Source organism: Pygocentrus nattereri, chromosome 3 (assembly GCF_015220715.1).
Source record: "Pygocentrus nattereri isolate fPygNat1 chromosome 3, fPygNat1.pri, whole genome shotgun sequence".
Lineage (NCBI taxonomy): Eukaryota > Metazoa > Chordata > Actinopteri > Characiformes > Serrasalmidae > Pygocentrus > Pygocentrus nattereri.
Genome location: NC_051213.1, coordinates 15,759,563 through 15,784,432, shown reverse-complemented (window position 1 = coordinate 15,784,432; position 24,870 = coordinate 15,759,563). Strand labels below are relative to the sequence as shown.

The 24,870-nt window shown below is 40.9% G+C and overlaps 1 protein-coding gene across 1 annotated transcript; it reads right to left on the bottom strand.

Annotated features, from left to right (window-relative positions):
• Positions 1-1,249: 1,249 nt before the first annotated feature.
• LOC108436530 (immunoglobulin superfamily DCC subclass member 3) lies at positions 1,250-24,634 on the bottom strand. The gene is made up of 14 exons (XM_037537302.1): positions 24,374-24,634; positions 15,491-15,796; positions 14,676-14,820; positions 13,175-13,305; positions 12,467-12,604; positions 11,908-12,066; positions 5,583-5,748; positions 5,220-5,470; positions 4,877-5,041; positions 4,061-4,249; positions 3,695-3,811; positions 2,264-2,393; positions 1,902-2,028; positions 1,250-1,775 (listed from the first exon to the last, which is right to left on the bottom strand). The coding sequence occupies exons 1-14, from the start codon at positions 24,426-24,428 to the stop codon at positions 1,659-1,661; spliced, it is 2,196 nt and encodes a 731-aa protein (XP_037393199.1). The 5' UTR covers positions 24,429-24,634; the 3' UTR covers positions 1,250-1,658.
• Positions 24,635-24,870: the final 236 nt, after the last annotated feature.

Sequence of the window (24,870 nt, the reverse complement as noted above, 5' to 3'; positions counted from 1 at the left end):
GCAAAATGAGTCACCAAAAAAAAAAAAGGAAAATGGTTAGTAAATACTTCAAAGCGACAGAAGAACTCCATGACAACCACCTGTCTCCAGATACACTTCCTACTGTGTGTCGTGTTGATAGGAAAGTGCTTAGAACACCTTGTTCAGCCACAGCAGGCTGAGAAAACGGTGCTCTGTTAGTCCATTCTTTCCCACGAGGGTTATTCTTTAGGCTTTGTCTAAATGCATTTTTAAAAGATGAATGTGCAGAACTGTTGGAACTCTTATTTGATCATTCTCCACTGGTCTCCTCTCCAGAGGGAGCTTCACTAACATTGATACGAAGGCTGGAGATCATTAGTGAAGACTCTCTCATACTTCCTGTGTCTGGAGATGTGAGAACTTTTACATGTGAGAGCCAGAAGCTCCGGCAACAACACATCTAATCAAACCCAAGTGAGGGGAGCAACACCGAGGTTCAGAGGGAGAAGCTCCAGTTCCTTGTGGAGAAGAAAAGCTTCAGTTTGTAGGTAAATTTGTTTGTTGAGTTTACAGTAGGAGTGTCTGAGAGACAGAAGCACAGTGGAAGTCAGCAGACGAAGGCTCCTTTTGGCAAAGGCAATAGCATGAGCATTTCACAGACATTGGCAGGATGGCGCAGGACACTGGCACTGCCAGAAAGACTAAAAAAGATGGGCAATAACAGGCCTGGGGCTTTTGGTTGAGGTAGGTATGCTTAACCAGCAGCAAGGCAAGCGAATGGTTTACCTGGGTAGCTCTGACGTCCTGTCAGGCTGAGGTAGCTATCTTTGGAGATAATGGGTTTTGGTGCAGGGAGAGAGGGCAAGAATGGGGGTCGGGGGAGAAAATGGACAGGAGGTTGCAGAGCTAGCCACTCCATCTCACTCTGTCTGCAAGCTAACACAGTACTACTATCACACTGTCTTACATTCATAAGGCTATAGAAAATAAAAAAAGGGTGTCTCACTCACTTTCAATGACCAAATTTAACAAACTGACTACTTCACTATGACAGTCACACTATCCATTCATAAGAATCTACACCATCTGTTCCCTCATGCGAAGGCCTCTGAGTTTTTGGTTTAATCTGACAAACACAGTCTTCTACTGGTGCATCTAATTTGGTCCTATATATCTATCTATCTATCTATCTATCTATCTATCTATATATATATATATATATATATATATATATATATATATGGAAATGGAAAACTCATATAAATCATATAAATCAAAGGGTGTCTGAAATCATGAAAATGCAGCTTTAACCTTCTAATGTGTTTTATGAAAAGGTTCTATAACTGTCACATTAGATGCTATATGAATGTGGTCAAAGACCAGGACTATGACCAGAAGTGGGCTGAAGGCAGCAAAGTCTTTAAAATTAAGTTAAAATGCTTGATATCTTTACATTCATTAGCCAGAGTACTAGAAGAGTCTCTTTTGAACTTTCAGTGAGAGGTACAGACAGTAAAAAAAAAATCCAACTGGATAAGACTATCCCTACAATGCATGCATTTGAGGCAGACTGTTAATCTTCAGAGGCAGTGGCAGGCTGGAGTAAGGCTTTGGTGAGTAAAGTGAGATGGAGGGGCTACGAACTGCTTTTATAGTGGGAGGGGTAAATATAGAGGGGGTAATGAGAGTGTAGGTATTTAGCCTGTGCCAGTGTTTGTGCCCGTTGTACTGTCTGGTGGGCTGCTCAGCTGCTGCTCAATAAGGACGTGGCAGTGTGGCCCTGCATTCTGGTGCTCTGCTGCCCTTTCCTGAGACTGAAAACATACATAGCACAAGGGTTAATGTCAGAACCACAATTTAAAATGCTTATTGTTAGGGTGACATAACAGCAACACAATGCATGGTTTTATTTAGACAGGTTTGTACATTAGTTTCCTTACCTGTGGCATTAGCTCTACAGCCTCAGAGATGCGGATAACTCCTTCTTTAGGCACTATCTCTCCCAGAGGCCCTGCTCCTCTCTGTGACACACTCCAGTCAACCTGAGTACCCTTTCTGCAGAACAAACTACACACATACACAAACACATACAAAGAACAAATGCATCAGTGTAGTCTGACACCAAAACCACATATAGTATTGACTTATCTATAAAAAGCCTCTGGAAAACTATCAGACTCTCTCAGAACCGTGCATTAGTCAGAGAAACGTAAAACAGAGAAGTCTCAGATCAGCAGCAATGGAAACATACACCAAAACTGCAGGTCAGAATGGGCAGGTATTTCTGTAAATAGAGGCTCACCTGCGACGGTATGCAAACATGAGTAAGAGCACACAGAAGATGATGCCGGCCATTCCAATGTGGATGCCAACCACTATGCTGGTCATGGAGCCTTCTCCATTCTGCCTGCAGTTACACACGCTATGGCCTTCTGTTCATACACATATATATACACATTGACACAGACATATACATATTTCACATGACAATCAGCACACACCTAGACTGAAGACAGTTTGGTTTGTATCAAACTTCTCACAGCAGGCACTCTGGGACTGTTTTTGTTCCAACCCTTGAAATATGAACCACTGTTCATTTAAAAAATGTACCCCTTCCCAGTTTTATTGGCTTGATTCTTGTTTACACAATAGATCAAAGGCAGTATTTGTATTAAATGTGTAAAAATAGGACATATTGAACGAATAATGGTCTATAATAAGAATTTTTCCTGGGGTAAACAATGAAACTGCTTCATGCCACCATCCCAGGATGAACGCTGCAGGGAAATAAATATGAAACATACAAAATATATTTCATTTGTCTTCAAGAAGAACAGGATGAGTGCAAGTAAGGGCTGTTCCACACATACTATGCCTTGTTTTTCATCTCAGTGCTCATGTTAACAGGTTAGAGTGTTCCTACAGGCAGTGATTGCCCAATCACAAGTCAGAAAACACAATGTTACCTTTTACATATAATATTTTATGAGGCAATTTAAATTAACTAATTTCACTATTAATCCATGTTTCTGTTGTTAAACTGCTGTTCTGATTAAAGCACAATATAAATTTCACCCTAACATTAAAGTGCCATCCCCAGTTTCCAAATCACTCCTACACTGTTGGTTCTAACTACATTCATTAAAAAAGGACTACATGTTCTAGAAGATTCTTGCCATGGTTATTTGTACTGTTCTGAAAAAAAATGTTCATTTTCTTCACACTGAAATTTACAAAAAAAGTTTCTTTAAAGAACCATACACTGCAAAAATTTTCATTCTGACTGAGAGCAGCTGTAGGACTTAAAAACACTCTCCACACATCTAAAAGGTAACAACCCACTGTGCACTCATCTATGTCTTCGTTTCCAGATCATTGTCATAGGAGAAACAAGCCACCTGTAGCTGCACCGGTCCAACTACAGCTAACAAGCTCACTTACATAGAAAGTGCAGTGATGTTATTCTGAGCAGATAGGTTAGCTACAGTTTTTTTTGTTTGAAAAAAGCTTACATTCTGAAGTGCCCATAACCAGATCACATACGTATAGGGAAATGCATGGGGCAAAAGAAGGAAAACTGTATAACTTTGTCTCCACCTAGTGGTGAACATATCTCACTACATAGAGACAAAAGCTATACACAGTAAACATGGTTTATGTTATATAAAACACTTAAAAACCCATAGTAGCTATTTTTAAAAAAAAGTGAAAATGAACTGTGTTTGTAGCTCACCAGCATTGTTTCTGCTGTCTGTTCCACTTTCAGCCAGTGAAACAAGGCGCTTATTGCTGATGCTGTCTCCATTTCCATTAAACGCTACCAGTTGAATCTCATATACTGCTGCAGGCTCTGTGAAACAGTGTAGAAATTATTATTACTAGAATCTGAGCAATATTCTCTTTGTGTTTACTCTCTTTTGAGTTGGGGTGTCTATGCATCTATGTAATTGTCTGCAGAGTAATGATTATATTATGATATTACTTATATGGTACACATTGTTGAAAGTTGTTCTAAATTATTTAAAAATAAAGCTTGGGAATCTGAGGCTGAAGTGTGAAGCAGAGTATGTAGGTCTGTGTGTGTCTGTGTAAGCCGAACCGAGGTGTGAGATGGTGTGTGTGTTGATGTGGCCGGGAAAGCGCTCCTCTGGTCTGAACTGCTCCTGAGGTACCATGCGGTAAGACAGCTTAAAGCCCTCCACCTTCCCCGGTTTACTTGGCAGCTCCCAATACACCTGCATCGCTGTGCTGTTCAGCACTTTAGTGAAGAAACTGGGCATGGTGGGAACTAGAGAGGAAACAGAGAAGAAAGTTAGAGAAGGACTTGACATAAATGTTGCTAATATTAAAGCTAACATTAAGCATTGTAACCTCCTTCATGACACACGTCGTCTTAAACTGAAGGGACACTTTGGACAAAATTTAACCATCACTACAAGTGTTGTATGCATGCCTACTTGCCTCCTACAGTGGTGGCATGATAGCCTCTAGAGCTTGATTTTTTTTATGGTTTAAAGTTCAAGACAGCGGATTTTGATGATTTGAAACTTTTGAAAAACTACATACATTTTGGGGCAGATACTTGAGGGTGGGCTATACATAGCTATGTAGTCAAATATCACATCTGTATTTATTAGCATTTGCATCAGTGACTATGCTAGCAGACGGGATTCCTTTATCGCTGCATGACAGTATACCCAACACATGTTGGGCAATGTAGTAAGAGAAGCTTAATAATGAAAACACAAAAAGAATATAAAATTGTGAATTCTGTCAAATCGATGAAGCTGAGGAATGCACTGCTTTCCTACTAAATATTACATAACTTCACAAATATTATTAAGTCTTCGTTTTATGTGAGACTGCCTTTAATTTTTAGGGCATTGTTATAGAATGTGGATGTCTGATGACTTACCGCCTCCTAGTGTTGTGGCAATAACAGTATTAGATTGCTGGCTAGCTCCCAGTGGAGAGTAGGCTTTAACATAGATTGAGTAGGTGGTTGCTGGTTCCAGGTTGTTGAAGTCATGCTGGAAAGTGTCCTTACTCACTGCCTCTTGTAGCTCTTTGCTATCTGGCTCTGGGGGTGAAATAATATCAGTTTTTCAGGGAGTTGAAACAGAAATCGCCATCATCAGTAAGTGCCCAGAAGCTACCACTCCCTTAGTTTCTTTGGATATTGACCCCAGGTCTAAATCACAGTTAAACTGCAACACCCTAGGTTACATTCCTTATCCCTCTCTCTTTCTCTCTCTTACCGCCAAGCATGCGGATATGCAGCACATATCCAATGATGCTGTTGGTCACATGTGCATCAGGCTTGCTCCAGCGCAGCTGTAGTGAGGTAGGTGAGAGTGGTGTGGCTGCAAGGTCCTGTGGAGCCTCTGGGAGGTCGGTGGATTGGGACACAGCCAGGCGCGCACTAGCCTGGTTGGTGCCAGCGCTGTTCTCTGCTATGCACTGGTATATGGCCTCATCCTCAGCAGTGATCCGAGTTACAGCCAGAGTGCTGCAAAGCAAAACGCATTCACAGTGTCAACAAGGAAATTATTATTAATTTTTCCATAGAAAGTCTCCTGACTTTGGTAGGTGTGGAGAGTAAATGGTAGGTCAGTGCAGACCTGTTGTTGTTGGTGAGTTTGACATTATCACCAGGTGTGAGGATCTTGCCATTTTTCAGCCAAATAAGGTGAGGCTCTGGTACTCCCTGAGCCTGGCAGGTAAACACTGCACTGCTTCCGAGTGGTTTGGATACAGACTGCGGCCACTGCAGGAACTCTGGAGGAGCTGAGATAGAGAAAAGGGTTTGGATTTTTTTAATGTGTTGTTCATGAAATCAGCTTTACTTCTCACACACTGAGCTTTCAGTGTAATTTAGAACCTGAATTGAACAGTTGCAGGCACCACAGCATTTTCAGAGTCACTGTGTTTTTTTTTTTTGTTTTTTTTTTACAATTTGTCACTGTGTTTGCACACTGTGAAATTAGACCTCTGCATTTAACCCATCCATGCAGTGAAACACCCACATACATGCACGCTAGTGAACACACACACTAGGGGGCAGTAAGCACACTTGCCCAGAGCAGTTGGCAGCCCTATCCACAGCGCCCAGGGAGCAATTGGGTGTTTGCCTTGCTCAAGAGCACTTTAGTCATGCACTGTCAGCCAAGGGGATCAAACCGGCAACCTTCCGGTGACAGGGCTGGTTCCCTAACCTCCAGCCCATGACTGCCCCCGTTTAATTACCTAGACAGTTCTGATCCAGAACAGTCAATATAAACCTTATCGATGGCCCACATCTAGGTAGGCTTTTCCTTGACAATGCATGATTGAAATTCAAGAACAAAGATTTTTTGGGTCACTTTAAAGCATATGATGGGTCAATCCTGTCCCTAACCATTGCTGTGGTAAACACAATTCCTCTGATGCACATGCTACCTGAAAGACATATAGTATTCATACATACATACAGTACTGATCTACTACCACTTCTGACCTGGAAGATAAGCTCAGACCTCAGGCAGGGAGTGGAGGGTATCAGGAGTGGGGTGGCGGGGCAGGGGTCAAGAGTTCCTTTTGAAAATCACTGGTTTGTGTCTGTTTATGAGGCCCAAATTCCCTCAGGCTCAAATCTGTTTTACAGAGGTAACATAGTACATCACTTTCATATGATGTCTATAAATTTCTGTCAAAATATTGATGAAAATCCTAGCATATATACATTACGAGAGAAATCTCCAAGCAGGCATTAGGCATGTTCACACATTGCACTGTGTGTATATGCGTTTTTATTTTGCATGTGTTTGTATATGTAAAATGGAGAGAGAGGCAGAAAAATGTGCAAGTTTTCTGCTTTTCCTTCCAAAGCCCATGGTGTCTGTGAATAGGGGGCACTCCACTAGCTGTACTTACTAACCTCAATTGAAGAGTAAATCATACACTTAGACCAGCGTGTGTGTGTTCAGAGCTCATTTTAATAGCAGTGTAGTGCTGAGAGGGGGGCTTTCTTGTAATAAATCCACCCTATCAGTCCTGCCCAGCAGTTTGAAGAGCTCTTCACACTTGAACTTAGGCAAAAGCATTAACTCTGAAGAGCTGAGTGCTCAGCAAACAGAGATTGAATGTAGTACACTGAATGTAGTGCAAGCTTTGCTATGACTTCAAGAGATGCTACCCTCGTCTATAAGGCTTTGTTGGCTGACTCCACATCTCTTTTTTTTAAACAGTTTTTTTAAAACTCTATTTGTTAAACAGTTTAGTGCTGAGGCAGAGCAATTCAAGACGCTCCTCTCTAAGCCACAGAATGTTCATGGTCATGGGAAACGGTGGAGCGGACATGTCTGAATCAGAATAAGTCATTGTGAAAACACAATGAAACTGCTTTGTTTCTCACCCATCTTTCTCTAGCTATAATTTGTCTATGCATGTTGCTGATAGGCCGGCTGCCGCCTGCTGTCCCCAAAGACTAGGAGCACCCGCCGTCCCCCAACACCCAGCCTGCGATCCCAATGCAGTCTCAACACCTCTCACATCACCCTGCCATACACACACATACTTCCACCCCCACCCTTAATACACATCATTTCCTAGGGGCCTGATGGGATAGGGTCAGGGATCAGAGGTGAGAGGTGATCCTTCACTGAGACACATTTATTTTGCTCCTCCCCCCCCTCCCCTCTGCTGTTCTTTCGTTCTCACCCCCTGCATTGTCTCTCCAGCCTTGGTCCAACCTTTATGCTCTAATTTTTCCTTGTTCCATCTCCCTTATGCTCTCTAACTCGACTAAAAAATCTATGCAGTCTAACATACTATATGTTTATTTAGATTTCTAATTATTTCTGTCCTACAAATAAAATAAACAAAAAAGAGATTAATAAGATGAAGATTGTCTAAGATTGGTCTTCTTATTACGCCAAAAAAAGTTTAACTTTCTTTGCCGTTTGCCTCTACTTTGCCAGTTTGCCCATTTCACTCTCTCTCTCTTTCTCACTCCCCGACCCAGATGGCTATTCAAGAAGGATTACAGGTCTTTAAAAATAAGCACACATTGATTCTGAAAACATTCTGTGTGGTGTTATGCATTCACTAGTGGCAACATTAATGGCAAATACTTCTTTAAATCTGTCAACTTCTTAATCTCTCTCTTTTTCTCTCTCTACCCAGATGGCTACCCATTGTCTTTCCCCTATCAGTCAGACAGGTCAGCCCACATATGCTGAGCCTGTTTGGCTCTGTTGCAGCCATCAGGCCAGCCCGGCACGTGGAGAGAGGGCAGACAGGGTTAAAGCAGGCCGACCCATGACTAACTCTCATTTACATATTCCCATCGTATGCAAACTACACCTGCATGGGCCCAAATGCTGTCAAACACACAAAAACTCCTCAAGTTCAAGAGCAGAGGGCAAAGCTAGAGCAGGGGTCTGGAAAGAGTAAGCAGATGGTGTGATGTGAAGGACAAGCAGACATCAGCAGGCATATTAACACAGTATGATATACATAGCCCAAACTGGCTGCTGTTTGTATAGCACCAATACACAGTCTAATATCTCATATTAGAGAAAAATAACATTAACACAATGCGGTTTTCTAAAAATTGAGAATTTTGTGCTAGACCTGCATGAAATCAAGCCTGAACATAAAAATGTTATTAACCTCCCTATTTTGTCAAATCCACAAATCAAATCTTTAATCATCTTGTATAACTTCTATTTTAGATTTTGTTATGCCATTAAAGTTCGTTTAAAGTTTCCAATTAAAGCATTTATAAGTGCCTTATTTTGTGCTTTGCTAATGACTAAACTGTTCTGGTCTGGCCCACAAACATAAAATCAAGCAAATTTATAAAAACAAGCCAGAAGCAAAGGTGAAAGAGAGCTCTCTACTAAAATCTAAATGACAGATGTGGTCAGGTTTCTTTGTTCTTCTACCAGGTCAGTCAATAAATGAATGAATTCATTATCTGGCCTCTTCAAGCGCCTTTGATGGAGAGAGACTGATAGCGGGAGCTATTGATTGATTGGGTTCAGAGTATAGAGGTAGAAGACCTCTGACACAAAGGATACTCTTCCCCGATCTGTGCCTAGCCTCTGTGTTTTGCGATTGATATAAAAGTGTACAATGTAATAAGGTATTGTATATTTTAAAATTAACAGAAAAAATATGTGGGGTTATATATGATACACAGACCTGGAGAATAGTGTCTTATACTGTTCAGCAGCTTTATTCTTGATTATGGCAGTACTGTATGAGCACAAGCAACTTGCTAACTGCTAAATGCATTATATGATAGTCCCCTGTGTGGGAGGCAGGGAGGATAATGCATACTAGATTGACATATAGTCCAGCTGGAGCTCCAGTCATTAAGAGATTGTGGGGGGAAGGGTGTTAACTCAGTCCAGAGGTCACGGCCAGAACCAGGCCAGGTTAATCTAGTCTGGTCTACCCAAATTTATCCTTATACTGTGTATCTGTGGTTGGAATTAGTGAACAGCTGAATGGCATGACTTGGAGCTGGTCAGATAAAACCAATCACGTCCAGCATGAGGCAATTTAATTTCATGTCTGACCTCCACTAGGGCAGCTGTATATGGCTCATGAGCAGCCTCTGAGACCGGACACTGGAAAATGCCCAGATAACAAAGACTCAGCTGACAGCTCTATTCAAGTCAGCTATATAGCTGTTAAAGAGCATATATCCACTATAACTATCTCCCTTGCATACTGTCTCTCACACTGTCCAGTCATAAAATGCTGTGAAAAAAAGAGAAATCTTTGGTTGACATCACAAATAAGATGAAATTTATACAAATACAATGAAACCTTGCGTTCTTATAGTCTCTATTTCAAATCATATGTGAGGTCTGTGGTAAGAGATGAGAAACAGCCTCCAGAATGTGGCAGGCTCAAACATCAAACATCAACAGTGGATGGTGAGGCTACATTCAATCCAGTGAATAGGATGCTAAATAAAAGGAGCTAAGCCTGCCTGTGGGAGCTGTACAAAAGTCTATGAAAGACTTGTCTATGTCTGAGGAAAATTCTACTGTGGAAAACTCAAGGTTATGTTCGATGTTCTGAATAAATAATCTTTATATTTGATAGTTCTAACAAGTAGCATTTATTAACAAAAGAATAGTAATCTTCACACTATAAGATAGGCCTTAGCTTGCATGGGAATAGGCCTTAGCTTGTACGGGAACTTGGACACCAGAGTGCCATCTTAACAAAGAGGCCTCTAGAGGTTTGTGAGAGTCTGCTAATGCAGCTGTGTGAGAATGAAGAAGCTGTCCTTGAGATTATAAGATTTTACAGTGCAACCAGTCAAATGCCATTAGGAGAGTAGAACATCCTGGTACAGCTATTTTAAAAAATACAGTACTGTGTGAAAGTTTTAGGCATCTAAGCAAATTTTAAATCAATTTACATCAGCAGTGAGTTTATCACAATATACATTAGAATAAAGTCATATTTACAATTCAAATAAACATAAAAACCATAAAAAGTAACAAGAATTTCTTGGCTGCATATTTTTCCTTGACACCTTCACAGCCGCCACAGAGACTTGTTAATATCGTCAATTACATCATGAGCACAATTTATTCAAGCACTGATTGGTCAAACCAGGAGTTGGTTTTTAACAACATATAATACTGGCCTTCCTCAAGAAGAGGTTTGAAAATGAAAATGGTTAAACAAACACACTAACATCCATAAAATCATTATTTATTATTTTATATATACATATATGCATATATGCAAATATGCCCTGCGATGGACTGGCGGCCTGTCTAGGGTGTATCCTGCCTTCTGCCCGATGGGATCGGCTCCAGCAGCTCTATCAATTTTGTTTATTTAAATATTAACACTTTTCTCAGCAAATAAACACATACTACACGAATAGGCACTTGGGTGCCTAAGACTTTCACACAGTACTGTATATGTATGTTTGGAAATAAGGGTTCCCAAGGAAAAGTGAAGTTTTGGAAATGATGGGAACCAAGATGGTAAAGATTTTTATAGAAGGGGAGGGGTGATAACTTCATCACCCCAAACAAGATATAAATATAGTCATTTTGCAATGATCTTTGCATTGGGTTGTCTGGGAACCATCTTGCCACTCAAGCTCAACAAAGAAGAAGGCCTTTTCTTTCCTTCCACAAGAACTCGGCAACTGAAGTCTTTTTTACTTTGCTCTTTTACACTTAGATATATTTCTTATTTTGTTAGAAGAAGTTATATTGCAGTTAGCTCTTAAGGAGAATCCATCTTTGTCAAGAGGGCCTTGAGTATAGATGAGAGGCTCTTAGTCCTGACAGTTGCATGCTGTACACTTAGAGGCCATTTGTTCTGTGAAAAATAGTGATGGATCCTTAAAAAAACAGCTTGGCTAAGGACTCTTTATTGCTAGGTGGAGGATGGGCTTAGGCCAACTGTGATACTTTCAAGTCAATACTGTATTCAACGCTATAAGATGTGATGTAAGAATCTAAGTTAAATTTAGGTAAGCTTTAGAGCAGTTTCATTTTTTTTAGTGAAACTGAAAAGATTAACCATTTTTTAACCATTTTTCAGATTTTACTTTGAAATTAAGAATATTGGCCTCATTCATCAATATCTTCCTAAGTTTTTTTTTTCCATTTGTTCTTGATAAACGCCCTGAGAAAAAGTCTATGTGAGATTCAGGATGTGCTCTTAAACCGCAGAATTGTTCACACTTTTGTGATCTTAGGTGTGTGTATTCTGTTCTTACCTAAGAACAAATCCCAGATAAGAAAGTGAATGTCAGAATCTTTGTGAAAACTGCAATACTGGGTTTTAATGGTAATTGTGTGATGTACTGAATGTAAAATTAGTATTATCATCATTATAATTACCTATAAGGTAACCTGTAAATTGTGTAAATACTGTAGTGGTTTGGATTGTATGTTACTGTATTGTATGTCCTACCTTGCACCACCAGTCTACCCAGTGCGGTACGCCTCATCCTAGTTCCGGGTCTGTTGGCTGAGCACACATACACTCCAGAGTGTTGGAGGGAGACGTCAGAGATCATCAGATTACCTGTGCCCAACACTTGAATCCCCTCCACTCCGATAGAACGGCCATCTGGAAAACACAAACACAGAGTGGCAGAGTTGGTTAGAATTAGCTGAGATTTGTGTATTGTTTCATGTAGCTGGTCTAGTTAGGGAGATATGACTAAATAGCACTATGTATCTATTATTCATTATGTTTGTCTAAGGAGAATGAGAAGAGAGTGTTATGCAGCTTATAAACAGCCAACAAATCGACTGGACACATAATGATATGCTGTTTCCATATGCTGTTCTTCACATAGTCAACCACACAGCATGTTGCTGCTGGACTAACTCTTAAAGTCTCTATAAGGAAGAAGGTTTCCATAACTCAGCATAATGTTTGACAGGTGCAGAATGTTTTTTAAACATAACAGTCCTTACACGATCTGCCATGGTGGTAAACTGGAAAGAGAAGGTGTTAATCTTACCAAGTCTGCTCCAGGACACAATGGGTCTTGGGTTGCCTGTGGCAATGCACTCTAAAATGGCAGTCTCATGAACATTAATAGTGAGATTCTGAGGACCAGAGAGAATCACTGGCTCCTTATATGCACGAGCAGCCGCCACTACAATGAGAGACAAAGGAAGAGAGAGAGAGAGAGAGAGAGAGTCAACAGATTTTCTCAGGTGCAGTTGATATACATATGACCAAAAGTTTGTAGACACTTGCTCATCCAGTGTTTCATCTAAAATCAAGGGAGTTACTAATATTCTGTCTCTACTCTTCTGGGAGGGCTTTGCACTAGATGTTTGCACTAGAACATTGCTATGATGATTTGATGGCATTCAGTTAGGTCATTAGTTGAGCATTACTTGAGGTCAGATAAATGCTACTCCAACCCATCCCAAAGGTATTTGATGGTACTCCATCACTCCAAAGAATGCGGTTCCACTGTTCCACAGCTCAATACTTAAGCTGACACTTGTCATTGGGCATGATGCTCTTATGCTTATGTTCAGCTGCTCCAGAATGTCCCATTCAATTGGTAATGAGATTATACAAGCATGTGCACACTTTGAACACCTGTGTCAGCAAAGGGTGCACCTCTAAGCAGGTGAATTCATTAATTTAAAAGAGTGTCTACAAACGTTTAGACATATAGTGTATGTAAAACCAATCTTATTGCTCTTCTCACCAGTGACAGTGAGCTGGGCCTCATGACTGTAACGTGTGTTTGCAATATTTTTGGCCATACAACGATACAATCCGCTATCTGCTTGACGCACACCAGTGATCTGCAGAATACCGTTAGGCAGCAGAGTGTACCTGCAGAGAGAAAGTGAGAAAGAGAGAGAGACTGTCAAAACAATCATCAAAATAATCAGTTTGTACTTGAGTGCACCCCTGTTTTTTTCACGCACTGCAATGCATAGCAATTATTTAGCATGAGTGGGAATGGACAATACATTAATACTACTTTAACTAAAGGTACAATAAATGTGTGTGTGTGTGTGTGTGTGTGTGTGTGTGTGTGTGTGTGTGTGTGTGTGTGTGTGTCATTCAGTAGCATATCCTGGAATAGGCAATATAGACAATTGCCTAGGGTAACAACTTGCCAGGGGTGGCACCGGTGCTCCAGTAATAGTGCACCCAGAGTCTCCTATTAAATGAGATTGCTGATGATTGCTGTGCCTCAATTTCCCAACAGCATGCAAGTGCAAGTGCGCGAGTGCATGCAAGTGTAATGTTGTGAAAAACATTGACTACCAGCAATCAAATACTGCCCACCTCCCCAAATCTGTTCCATATCAGTGGCAAACAAAGACATAGGAGCACTAGTGTGGTGGTGCAAATAGGCAGGCATACAGCATATTATCTTCTCTGAGAAGATGAATTTACAATATGGTCACCTACAAATAGCGAGATATATTTGTGTTAGACTTTGATTTGACTATGATGGCAGACAGCAATGAATGAACTACTGTGTTTTCATGTGTTGATAACATATAGCTAATTAGCTAGTAACACAGAAGTGTAAATTTCACTCCAATATATTAGTTTTCAGGTTTGATGACTATTTTCTCTGATCTCTGATGAATATTTAAATTTCACAGTTGCTACATGAATGAAAGCAACATTACGCTGTTTTTCTAATGCCACATTAGTTTTCCGCATACTGTATCATGTTTATACTTATATCTTAGACTAGAATTTTCACTTCACTAGATACTTTATTTGAAGAGCATAGGGGGAAATTATGCATGTTCAAGGTGGGCAGATGTGGACACACAATGTGTTTGGGGATCATTTACAAAGCACAGTATACACATCTGCCACCTTTCCTGACACCATAGTATTATAACTAACATTTATTGTTGGGTTTTATCAGATAATACCCCCACCTCTGGGTAGTAGTAATTAAAAATCAAGACTGATGCAAAACTATTATTTGAAAATAGGCCTACATGTCATTAAGACTGTTCGATATTGAATAGAATAATAATCTTCTTGCTAAAAAAATGGGATTGGCCTCCCAGGTGATCCCCTCCTGCACACAACATGTCAGGAATGTGCTTTCTTTAACATATATGCTTTATTAGAATTGACTAATTAAAGGTGTCACTTGGTCTGAATTTAAAGGTAGGTGTCCAGGATATGTAAAAGCATACATGTGCATGTCTATGTGTGTGTTTAACCTGTCATCATCCGTGTTGAGTGTGGTTCTGTTCTTCTCCCAGGTGATGCTAGCCTCAGGGATGCCATTAACGGCACAGTGAAAGCGGGCCACTCCTCCTTCATCCACTGCCATAGACTCTGGGTGGGAGTGAAACTTGGGAAGAGCTAATGAAGACAAGAGAAATATTTAAATTCAAACTGTACATCCTAGCATCCACCTCTTAAGCACTCCATATCCCCTTCTGACACATCCAGTTAAAAGCTGCTTTGAGCACTCGTCTATGCAGCCTAACACCAGGACAGCTGGTGCTCAATAATGCAGGCAGAGTTTTCAGAGCAAGAGTGAATACTCATGGTAGCCTCTGGCCTAATGGGAGACCCAGCAGAGCCAGAGAGGGCAGTCATTTGCAGGTTTGGTCAAAGGGACAACAGAGGGATGAGCCAAAGATAAAGGGAAGGGGGAAGGGAAAGGCAAAAGGAATAAGATTACAGAAGGTTTTTAATGGCAGAGCTGTGGAGATGAAGACAAAATATGAAGACAGAGGGAAGGGAGAAAGAGAAAGAATAAGAGTGTGAGAGAAAATGGAGATTATCAGATATGAGTTAAAAGGTCCCCAGATGAAATGCATTGTATTACACGCATGTACAGCAGTGACTAGAATGCTAGAAGTCCACTCAAGCATACTACGCATTTCATTCTATTAGGAAAACACAAATCCAATAGGACATTTAGAGTCGTTAAGGTTCTAGGGACTCCACATAGAAGGATATTACATGAAACAGAATTGCAGTAATGAGTTAATCTGTTTTCTTGAGCATTTCCACAGGTACTTACATGCGAGCTGCACTCGTGCCTTGCGGCTAATCAGCAAGCCATAGCGATTCTGAGCAGCACACTCATACTCTCCAGCATCTGTATCGTTGCTCTCACGCCGTTTCTGGAAGTTTCGGATCAGGAGCATGCCATTGTCCAGCACGGTCACTCTGGTGCCCATAGGAATGGGTACACCGTTCCGCCGCCAGGTAATAGTAATAGGCCCCTCCCCCTCCACCTCACAGTCCAACATCAAGGGGCGGTCTCTCACTGCGATGACATCATGGGGCTCTTTAACGAAGGCCAGCTCTGAAGCCCCACCTAAACCTGAGAGAGAAAGAAGGAGTGGAGCAGTCAGGTGGTATAAAGCACAACTTCCTATTTATCTGAAATGACTAACATGTTTACATATGACAAAAAGAAGAGATCAAAGATGAAATCTTCCAACTGTGAGATGAAGAAGGTGGAGAGGGAGAAGACTGCTTCATGATGGATGGTGATGATGATGATGTTGATGGTGCACATCATGGAGGATGGTGATGAGCTGATGGGGCAAAGATGATATCATTAAACAATTGACTTTGATTATTTCACATTTTGCTATGAAACAGAAGAATATGAGAAATAGTGAATACAATCATGGGTAGAGAATTTGTCATTTCTTATGAGTCTAAAACACAACAGTAGGTATTAGTCACTGTAGAGTTTTAAGACTCGACTCTGGGTTGCCCTGTGCTCTCAGCCTCAGCTTTATGGAGCTGTAAATCCAATAAGGGCAGTCTTCTGCCCTGAGAATGAGGGCAGGAGAAAGAGGAGTGATGGCCCATAATACAGTAATTGATTAGAGATCATAGTTTAATACCAACACTGACATCACTGCTCATTTGTCTGCCTGGAGATAATTAGTGAACTCTGACACATACTATTTTAAAGACTTGCAGCAGTTTCTCCTAGCAGCAGAATTACGTAAACTTAAACTTCAGGATATGGTGCAGATTCAGTGATTTACCTTACTGAATAATTGAATCACTCTCAGTGTTACTAAACTAATTACTGTGTGTGGAAAGCATGATGAACCTGCACTTAAATAACCTTTACTTTAAATATTGGTTATTGCAATCTGCCCAGAATTTTCACATCACTGCATCCATAAATTTCCATTTACAGGTCACAATAATAAGCTCGTAATGAGTATAGCTGAGCAGCTTGCAAAAATACCATTAGGATGTAAAAACATGTAAAACAAGTGAAAAGAGGATTAACAAAAGGTCAGGTTATACCTCAGGACTAGCCAAACAGCAGCATGTGAGATAAATGGCAGCAACACAGCCAGCACCACCGTAAACAAACAAGACAGAGAAGTTCTCCATGTCCTATGGTCCTGGCTCAGCAAAAACATTTTGGTCCAGCTGGCCAATATGTTTGGACAGTAACTCATTCTAAAAAAGGTGTAGGCAGAGGAACTGGCCCAAGTCTGAGAGCACCCTGATGACAGCTTCATTCACTTGTTAGGCCATGGGGTGTTCGCATGAGAAAGTTGGGGACAACAGCGCAGGAGGGGCCGTGGGCTGGCTGAAGAGGGGCTGCTCCAGGCTATTCATCTCAGCTGAACTTGCACTTGACTTTCCCCAGTCTGATTGATGGCTCTGTTAGCACCCCCCATCCCTCTCCATCACCCCAAAACAGCCACACAATGCTACTGAATGCCACAGAGCCATTCAAGCAGCGAGAGCCACGGCAATGTCAGAAGTGGAGGGGAGAGGGGAGGAGGGAGCAGGGAGAAGGGTTGCATGATTTGGGGTTTGGGTAAGACCAGTGATAGCACTCCATCTTTGCTCCCACCACTCTATAATTGCCCCTGTGCCCCCACCCAATCCCATCACCCCCCACCCTACTCTGTAGAACCATCTGCCCTCTCTCCCTGCCCCCACCGAGTTTTCCCCTTTTCACTTGAACTTGGGGGTGACTTTCCCATGCCACCCGATCACTCAAACTTCGCCTCCGACGACACGCTCGTCCCCCCATTCTCTGTGTCTTTTTTGGGGTGCCCATGTTGGGTGATTCACTGACGGAGACCACGACCCCTCTCACAGCCTGCACCCGAAAGTTCCCTCTCCCAGCTGTCCCCAAAAGACAGAACAAAAAACACTCCAGTTGCACTTAAACTTGAATGCACTGAGTTGTGAACTTGAGAGTTTGTCACCTCTCATAGCATATGATGGCTGGACCCTCTGACCCCATCTCACCATGCAGACATCAACATAAACTACTGTCTGACCCTCTAACCTCATGTCTCTCCACACAGCCATCAACATCATCCCATCAAAGTTCTGCTAGACCAGTCACAGTCCAGTTGCTGAGTTCATCTGTCCATCCTTCTATCCTCTCTTTTCAATAATCTACATTTATGTATCAGCTGATGTTTACATTAGTATTAGTAAATGATTCCTGAGTACAGATACTCTATGCTGAAAGAAAGTCAAACCTGACATAGCTTGTTTTGATCAAATTGATTTGCTCCACTTACTTCTTCTTCTTTCTTTGTTCTTAACATTACATCAACAGGAACCTTACACAGTAAGTAAATGTTAATTAGACAGAAAACTAATTTCCAGAAAGGAACACTGGAAGATGACATACACTGCAGATATGTTTTTGTTATATATCAATATCAATAACAATCTGAGATACCAGCATACAGACTATCACTGTCTTCAAATACAGCATACTGTCATTCTAGATCTGGCCATGGCGCCACCACACGACCTAACTCTCCAAGCCTTGGCTCTTCTCCAGATCATGCTGTGTGTGACAAAGACTTTTTGAGAGAGAATCATCTTCACTTCACATTCCTTTCTTAGTCCATAGTAGTGCTACAAATTAAGACCTCCTTAACGAACACACAGAGCTTCATCTTCTCAGCCTACACATAGAGCACTGAGCAGATCCACTGAGACCAGAGGGTTTGAACTGAAAGATGTCAGATTAGTTCACCAAATATGGCAAATGAATCACACAATGTAGGTCAGAAGTTGGTCTTTTAGTTATGTTTGTCTTTGCTTGGTCTTTGTTCCTCTCACTGGACCAATATAAAATAAGGATGAGCCAGATTTCTCCATCTGAGCTTCCTGGAATTTTACTTGTGAAGTGACGACTCAGAAAAATGGACAAGTCAGTGAGCATATGTCTCCACCTAGAGTGTCCTACTTCTGCCAAGCAATGTTCTGAGGTTCTGGCAGCAGAATGTGTGTGCAAAATAGCTAGTAGGACCTTTTGAATTAGTTACCAAAGCACCATTTAAAAAATGACTTCTTACCAATGAATATTCCTACTGGCTTTTGTATTGACTAGAATTGTCCCAGGGTTTTCCTTAAAGAGAAAACTTTTTTTTTACCAAGCCATTACTGACCAAGCCATTCCTGACTGGACTGCATGTGGTAATAATGACTCCTTTGTTAAATTAGAGCCATTTAGTTTTGCCTACAGCCCCATCTGTATTCTACGCGCCCATAATAGAGGATCCATCTCCACTCGTAAAGCGCTATTGGACCTCCTGGCACTGCATGTGACTGGGAGAGCAAGTTTGGGGATAATTTCACCTCCCATCTGGGTGTTATTAATGAGAGTGGGCCTTTGGAGGTTCACCCTTAACAGACCCCCTGTCAACCCCACCCCCATGGGCAGACGGTGACCCTAGCCCCTAAAGGTCATGAGAGAGTGGGTGCGGGGCAGGGAGGAGGGAGCAGCTTGTGTTCGATAACCAAAAGCCCACAATACCCCTCTCTCCTTTGTTTATTGTGCTTGAGGCTTGCCGTGAACTTCACACTTTATTGTGGTTGTGCATCATGCTGAACCCCCCCTACAAACAGAGTGAGGGGGACCAGGGTGACATAGATAGGGCAAACATGGCCAAATCCCCTCATTGATGGTATGCCCTTCTTTTAATGTCTGCGGCAGCTAAGCCAGACGGGTGAAATCCTGTCGCAAAATCTGAAATTGAAATATTCCGCTCTGTCTTGCTAAAGCTCTGGCAACTAGTGCTTGTGAGGAAAAGCTAGATGCAAATTATGGGGCTTCCGCAAAGTCTGCATTTCACATTTGATTTATTATTTTTTTATGTCATTATTTGGGCCAAAGGCCTCAAATACACAATTATAAAGCTAAAATAGCCAACTCTTACAAATCTGCAAGAATCCTTAAAAATAGAACAAAAGAAAACTGTCTGTCTTTTATGTACGCCTGCTGATGTATTATGAGGCTAACTTAAATTAAGGACAAAAGGCAGGCCAAGTTTAACCTAAAGGGGTTAAAACAGTGTGAAATACAATATATTGTGCTAGATCTTTAAATCTTCCTTTATGGCTCCTGTTGTAAATGTTTTATAGGCTGATGCATAAAATAAGCAACACACCCTGCTGCCTCTTTCACATTCAACAGAGGCTGCATAGCCTCTGAGTCTCCATAGCCTCAGTAGTTGGTCACAGTGCAGACAGACACAGTGCCATAGTTTGGGACAGAGAAAGTGAGTCTGCGGGACTGAGTCTAAACCCAGCGGGAGCCAGGCAGTCCACGGCAGGCCTATTGTCTCTCTAATGGGAGTTAACTCCCCTCTCTGGCTGGCTGACTTTATGCTCTTTTGCTGCCAGTGCAAGCACACAAACTCTTAGCTCTTACCCATTGTTTAAGCAGCGATGCTCATTAATGTGTGCACACCAAATGAAGACTGGGTGTGTATTAGACCCAGGAACATTTCCGATTGAGGTGTTGGCCAAATTAACCCTAATGTGAGCACTCCCATCCTCTCTACTACCCCCTGGGACTTATTAAGGGAGTAATTAAATTAACAAACAATTAGAGGGAGTGTGTACTGCTCGTCAGTGCTCTTGAAATAATTGATATGGCACTATCTTATCAAAAGGTTAACTAGCTCTGTAGATGAGGACTACATCACATTTGTCATTGAGACTTTTGATGGTTTTCTTGATTATTTAAGTTCATAATAAGTTCTGCTTCTATATACACTCTTTTCACATATGCACCACTCAGATGTAGAAACTAAGCACCAGCCAACCTTTCAAAAACATCATACAGTAAGCATCAATATATACACAGGATCAGTGTTTTTAAGGCTGATGAGAACCATAAGATCAACCGTATACCTTCTTCTTCTTAAAAAGCTGTGAAGAAACACATGCACAGTGGTGGTGTGATATAACACTGACAGAGGTGCATAAAGATACAAACTGCACTGACCTCTTTGTTTGATTTCTCAAAACACATTTTCACTGAAATACAAAACTGCCAGATGATACGTAAAAAACTAATGATAGAACATGTTCCACGGTGTCCAATAATGGATTTTATAAACAATTTTGAGCTCCATTTCTTTTTACATTTCTTTTTTCATTATTTAAAAATGGCATCTGCACTTCCATTGTAAGAAATTTTCATAATGAATGGACTACAAATGCTCCAAAATATTTTTCCCTACTCCTGTAAATGAGATAGAAGAAGTTCTGAAAGTAATAATATTATTATTGCCAATTTAAGATGCCTACAGTAAACCTAATATATTTTCACTGTCCAAAAACAAACTAAATAAAACAATAAAAAATGTATCTCCATTTTAATCAAATTTTATTTTTCTACATATGAACACAACAGCTGACCTTTACATTGTATAAAACATTTATTGATGAATGGCACAATAGAAATGCTCCCAAATTTCTGGAAATTAAATCTCATTAGATTAATTTTCTTTAAAACCTAACAATGTTTTTGCCTCAAAAAGAAGTAGAAGTTAAAAATAGTAAAGTCACTATTTTGGACATACAATTTTTTTTCATAGTGATAATATTTTAACACTTACACTGTACCCAATATCACAAAGAAATCCTCAAGAGAACAAATAAACGAACATTTACACCTACTTAAAGAGGTGCATGCAAATGAAACAGGAGAACTTGGATGTTTCCATAGAGCAAAACTTTGCTTTTTGCACCCTGAAGAGTGCCTGCCAAGAGCAGAGATCAGGGAGCAACTTCTATCTAACAGAATTTACTCTAACTTCTGTAGTAAAGCAAACTACTGAATCTGTAGTCAAAAAAGGACTGTATTTTTCATGTTAAATGGTGGAGATATCAGTTTAATGGCCCTTTACTTCTGGCTCTGCTCTGTTATAAAGGCCTCAGCACTTGCCCCTAATGCATATTCCCAGCAGCAAATCAGTTCCCACAGCACTGAATCAAGTTTGGCCCTAATTGGTAAACATGAAACGGCCCCAGCTCGTGAGCGTATTGCGGCGGGGTGGGTGATCCACGGGACACAGAGAATGGACGTAGTGTCCTCCCTCCTGTACGCGGGCTGCTGGACTGGCTCTGAGACGCACGCTGTGTGGATCTTTTGGATTAACCCCCTGAACCGGGGGGAGCCTTGTTGGATTAAAAGTAGCCTAGTTGTGCCTCTGTGTGTGTGTGCTGGGATGGGGCAGCTGCATGGATTACCGCCTCTTTTAATGAGATCTCAATCAGAGCAGCCCCCTCTACCCCTCCTATCCCAACTCTAACCCTTCCCCAGTTGTATGGAGATGAGGGGTGTTGGGGTGCAGTGGGGCTGTGACAAGGGTCAGGGTCAAGGGTCAGTGTCACTGTCTGGCCCAGGTCCGTCTGTCTGCTATGCACTGGTGACCATGAACTTGCTGTTTTCTACCAAAAGCCTGATGTCGTGCATAATTTCAGTCTGAATCCCAACACTCCAGCTTCCATCCACAAGAGAAAGGGAAGCTTAATTTTAGCAATATATGCAACCTTCAAAGAGGATTTCAAACAATAAAAATTCAGCATGATAAAAGCATGAAATGTCATATAAACAAAGTTATGCAGAGTGGTTTGATGATCAGAGAAATTCACTAATTCTTCTTTATAATGGTGGTGTAAGGAAATAGTGGTTGAATTGTCTAAGGTAAATTACTACAGCAAATATAGCCATTTTTATTTACTATTCAAAACAACCAGTGAAGTTGCAGTTTATATGCAATGATGATGATAAAAGTTTTTTTGTATTATTATTATTATTTTCTGGGTATTATTGTGTCTCACATCACTCTGCTCTGTATTTGAACAATGTTTTAGGCCGAAAGCTCATTGCACAACTATACAAACAATGCGTCACATATATTCAAATTCAAATTCAAAATTCACTGAACAACATCTTAGCCAGATTAGAATAGAGTTATGCATGTTAATAACAATAGATATCCTTTAAAATTTTCTGTGACCAACAACTACTGGCCATCTTCAGTTTAAATGAATGTTGAGATATTTCAACCACCATCCAATCAACAATCAAAATGAAGGCTTTATAGTTTTAAACTCATCTCTCATTTTCTTCAGAGTGCATCTGTGTGACCCAGCTACTGCCTGAAGCAACCACTGTAACTTTTTGATTCAAAAAGAACGGCAGATTTATTCACTTTCCATATAATGTGCAGTAAATTCAAAAAAGAATATGAATTTACTAAAACCTTCCCATCAAATAGCCAGATTGTAAGAAAACAGCTATGCACTAATTATTTCAAAAAAGGTTTGTTATTACTTCCACTTTCATCTCTAACTACACCTCTGAGCTCTCAGGACCAGGTGAAATAGGTTTAGGTTTATTTGCACCTTTCATACACAGAAGCAATTCAAAAGTGCTTCAATCAAGCACATAAAAATAAAAACATGAAATAACATTAAATAATAAAGCTCATATCCACTTTCTCTATTGCTATAGCAGTTTCCAAGCTCATGAGTCATGTGTGTCCACTGAGTTCTTCAGAAAGGTCTTGGTATCACACTTAAAAAGGTCTTGAGTTCTTGATATCACACTTAAAATCTCCATTATATAAGCCTGATTAAACCACATAACCACCAAAAACAAGTCACTGTGAGCAAAATCCATGCTGGATTGATGACAGACACAGCAGCAACCGATTCACTGTGAAGTAAGATGTGAATCCAAATTCCGTAGCATACAATGAAAATGAACCCATCAATGTTCATACCTGAGCACAAATCTGAGGAAACTTTTCAAACTGAGAACTATGCGAGTTTTAAACACTTAACGTGTCACATTAAAATCAGTGTTGACTTACTTTTAACACAACAAAAGAAAGTACAAGTTTGAATAAAAGCACACAAAGTCCATGTAGGCTAGTTATAAAAAAATAAATGAGTATTAATCAACGCTCTTCCAAGGTATAACAGTACAAAATGTCCAACCAGAACAGTTTCTGTAACGTTTTCCCTTCACATCCTAAATGTATGTGTAGAACATGAATGGGTTGAAATACAGCAGTCACCTCGGACAAAAAGCCAAAGTCAAAGCCTCCAGAAGAAAAAAAACACGTTTTAAATTGCTTTTCTTATTCCACCGTGTAGCAGTAGCATGAAACTGGCGCTTCAAAAGAAGCCTCAGGTATCAGAAACCCTTCAGCTGCTCCTGACGGTCCTCAGGTAACGCTGAAGCCGTTAGAAGTGCGTTTAGCTCAACGTTAACAGGAAAATACTGAATAGAACAGACAGATACGGCCTGAAAGAGATGGTATAATACAAAAGGCAGAAATATGCAGAGAAAGCGCTACAAACTCGAGCTTGAGTTCAAACGTGGCACAATACAGACACGCATAAATAAAAGACAAGAGGAAATATGGCAGAAAGAAAAGATCAACAGATATAAAGGAACGCGTGGTCGCTCATAAGCCTATAGGCTAAATGATGAACAAACACAGTTAATTTCCGGTCTCATATATATACAAATCTTTTATAAAAATATAAATCTCTTTTTTCCATCTGCAACGTATTTGTAATATATAAAACAAATGAAACGAAACGTTCTGGATAAATTTGAGGGCATTTAGCCTACCCGTTAATGCGGTGAGCAGCAGAAGCAGCAGTGACGAAGCGGCGGTCCTGGTCATGGTGTAGAAGTAGTTTACTCCGCTCTGAGCGTCACTTTCATTTGTTCAAATTTCACACCGTTCAAAAAAAAGTAGAAAAACAAACACAAAAAACTCGTAAACACACACACACGCGGGTATTCCAGCAGCCGTGAGTCCTGCGTCTCCGCCTGGAGACCTAACTGAACATTTCTAACGGCTTCTCCTTCTGTGACCGTTGAGAGCGCGCGACCGAACGCGTCCGCGTGAGCTCCAGCGTCTGAGCCCCGCGAGCTCAATGAACACCAGGTTGCCGTGGTGACCGCTCACACCCAGCCGAAAGCACTATGGTAGAACGGATCAATAACCGGACCAATCACAATGCAAAGCGGGCTGACGGGGCGGAGCTCGCACAGAGCTCAACGTATAAAAGGCGCTCAAGTTGAGACCAGGACTTCTAGACGTCAGGGTGTAAACAGGAGCA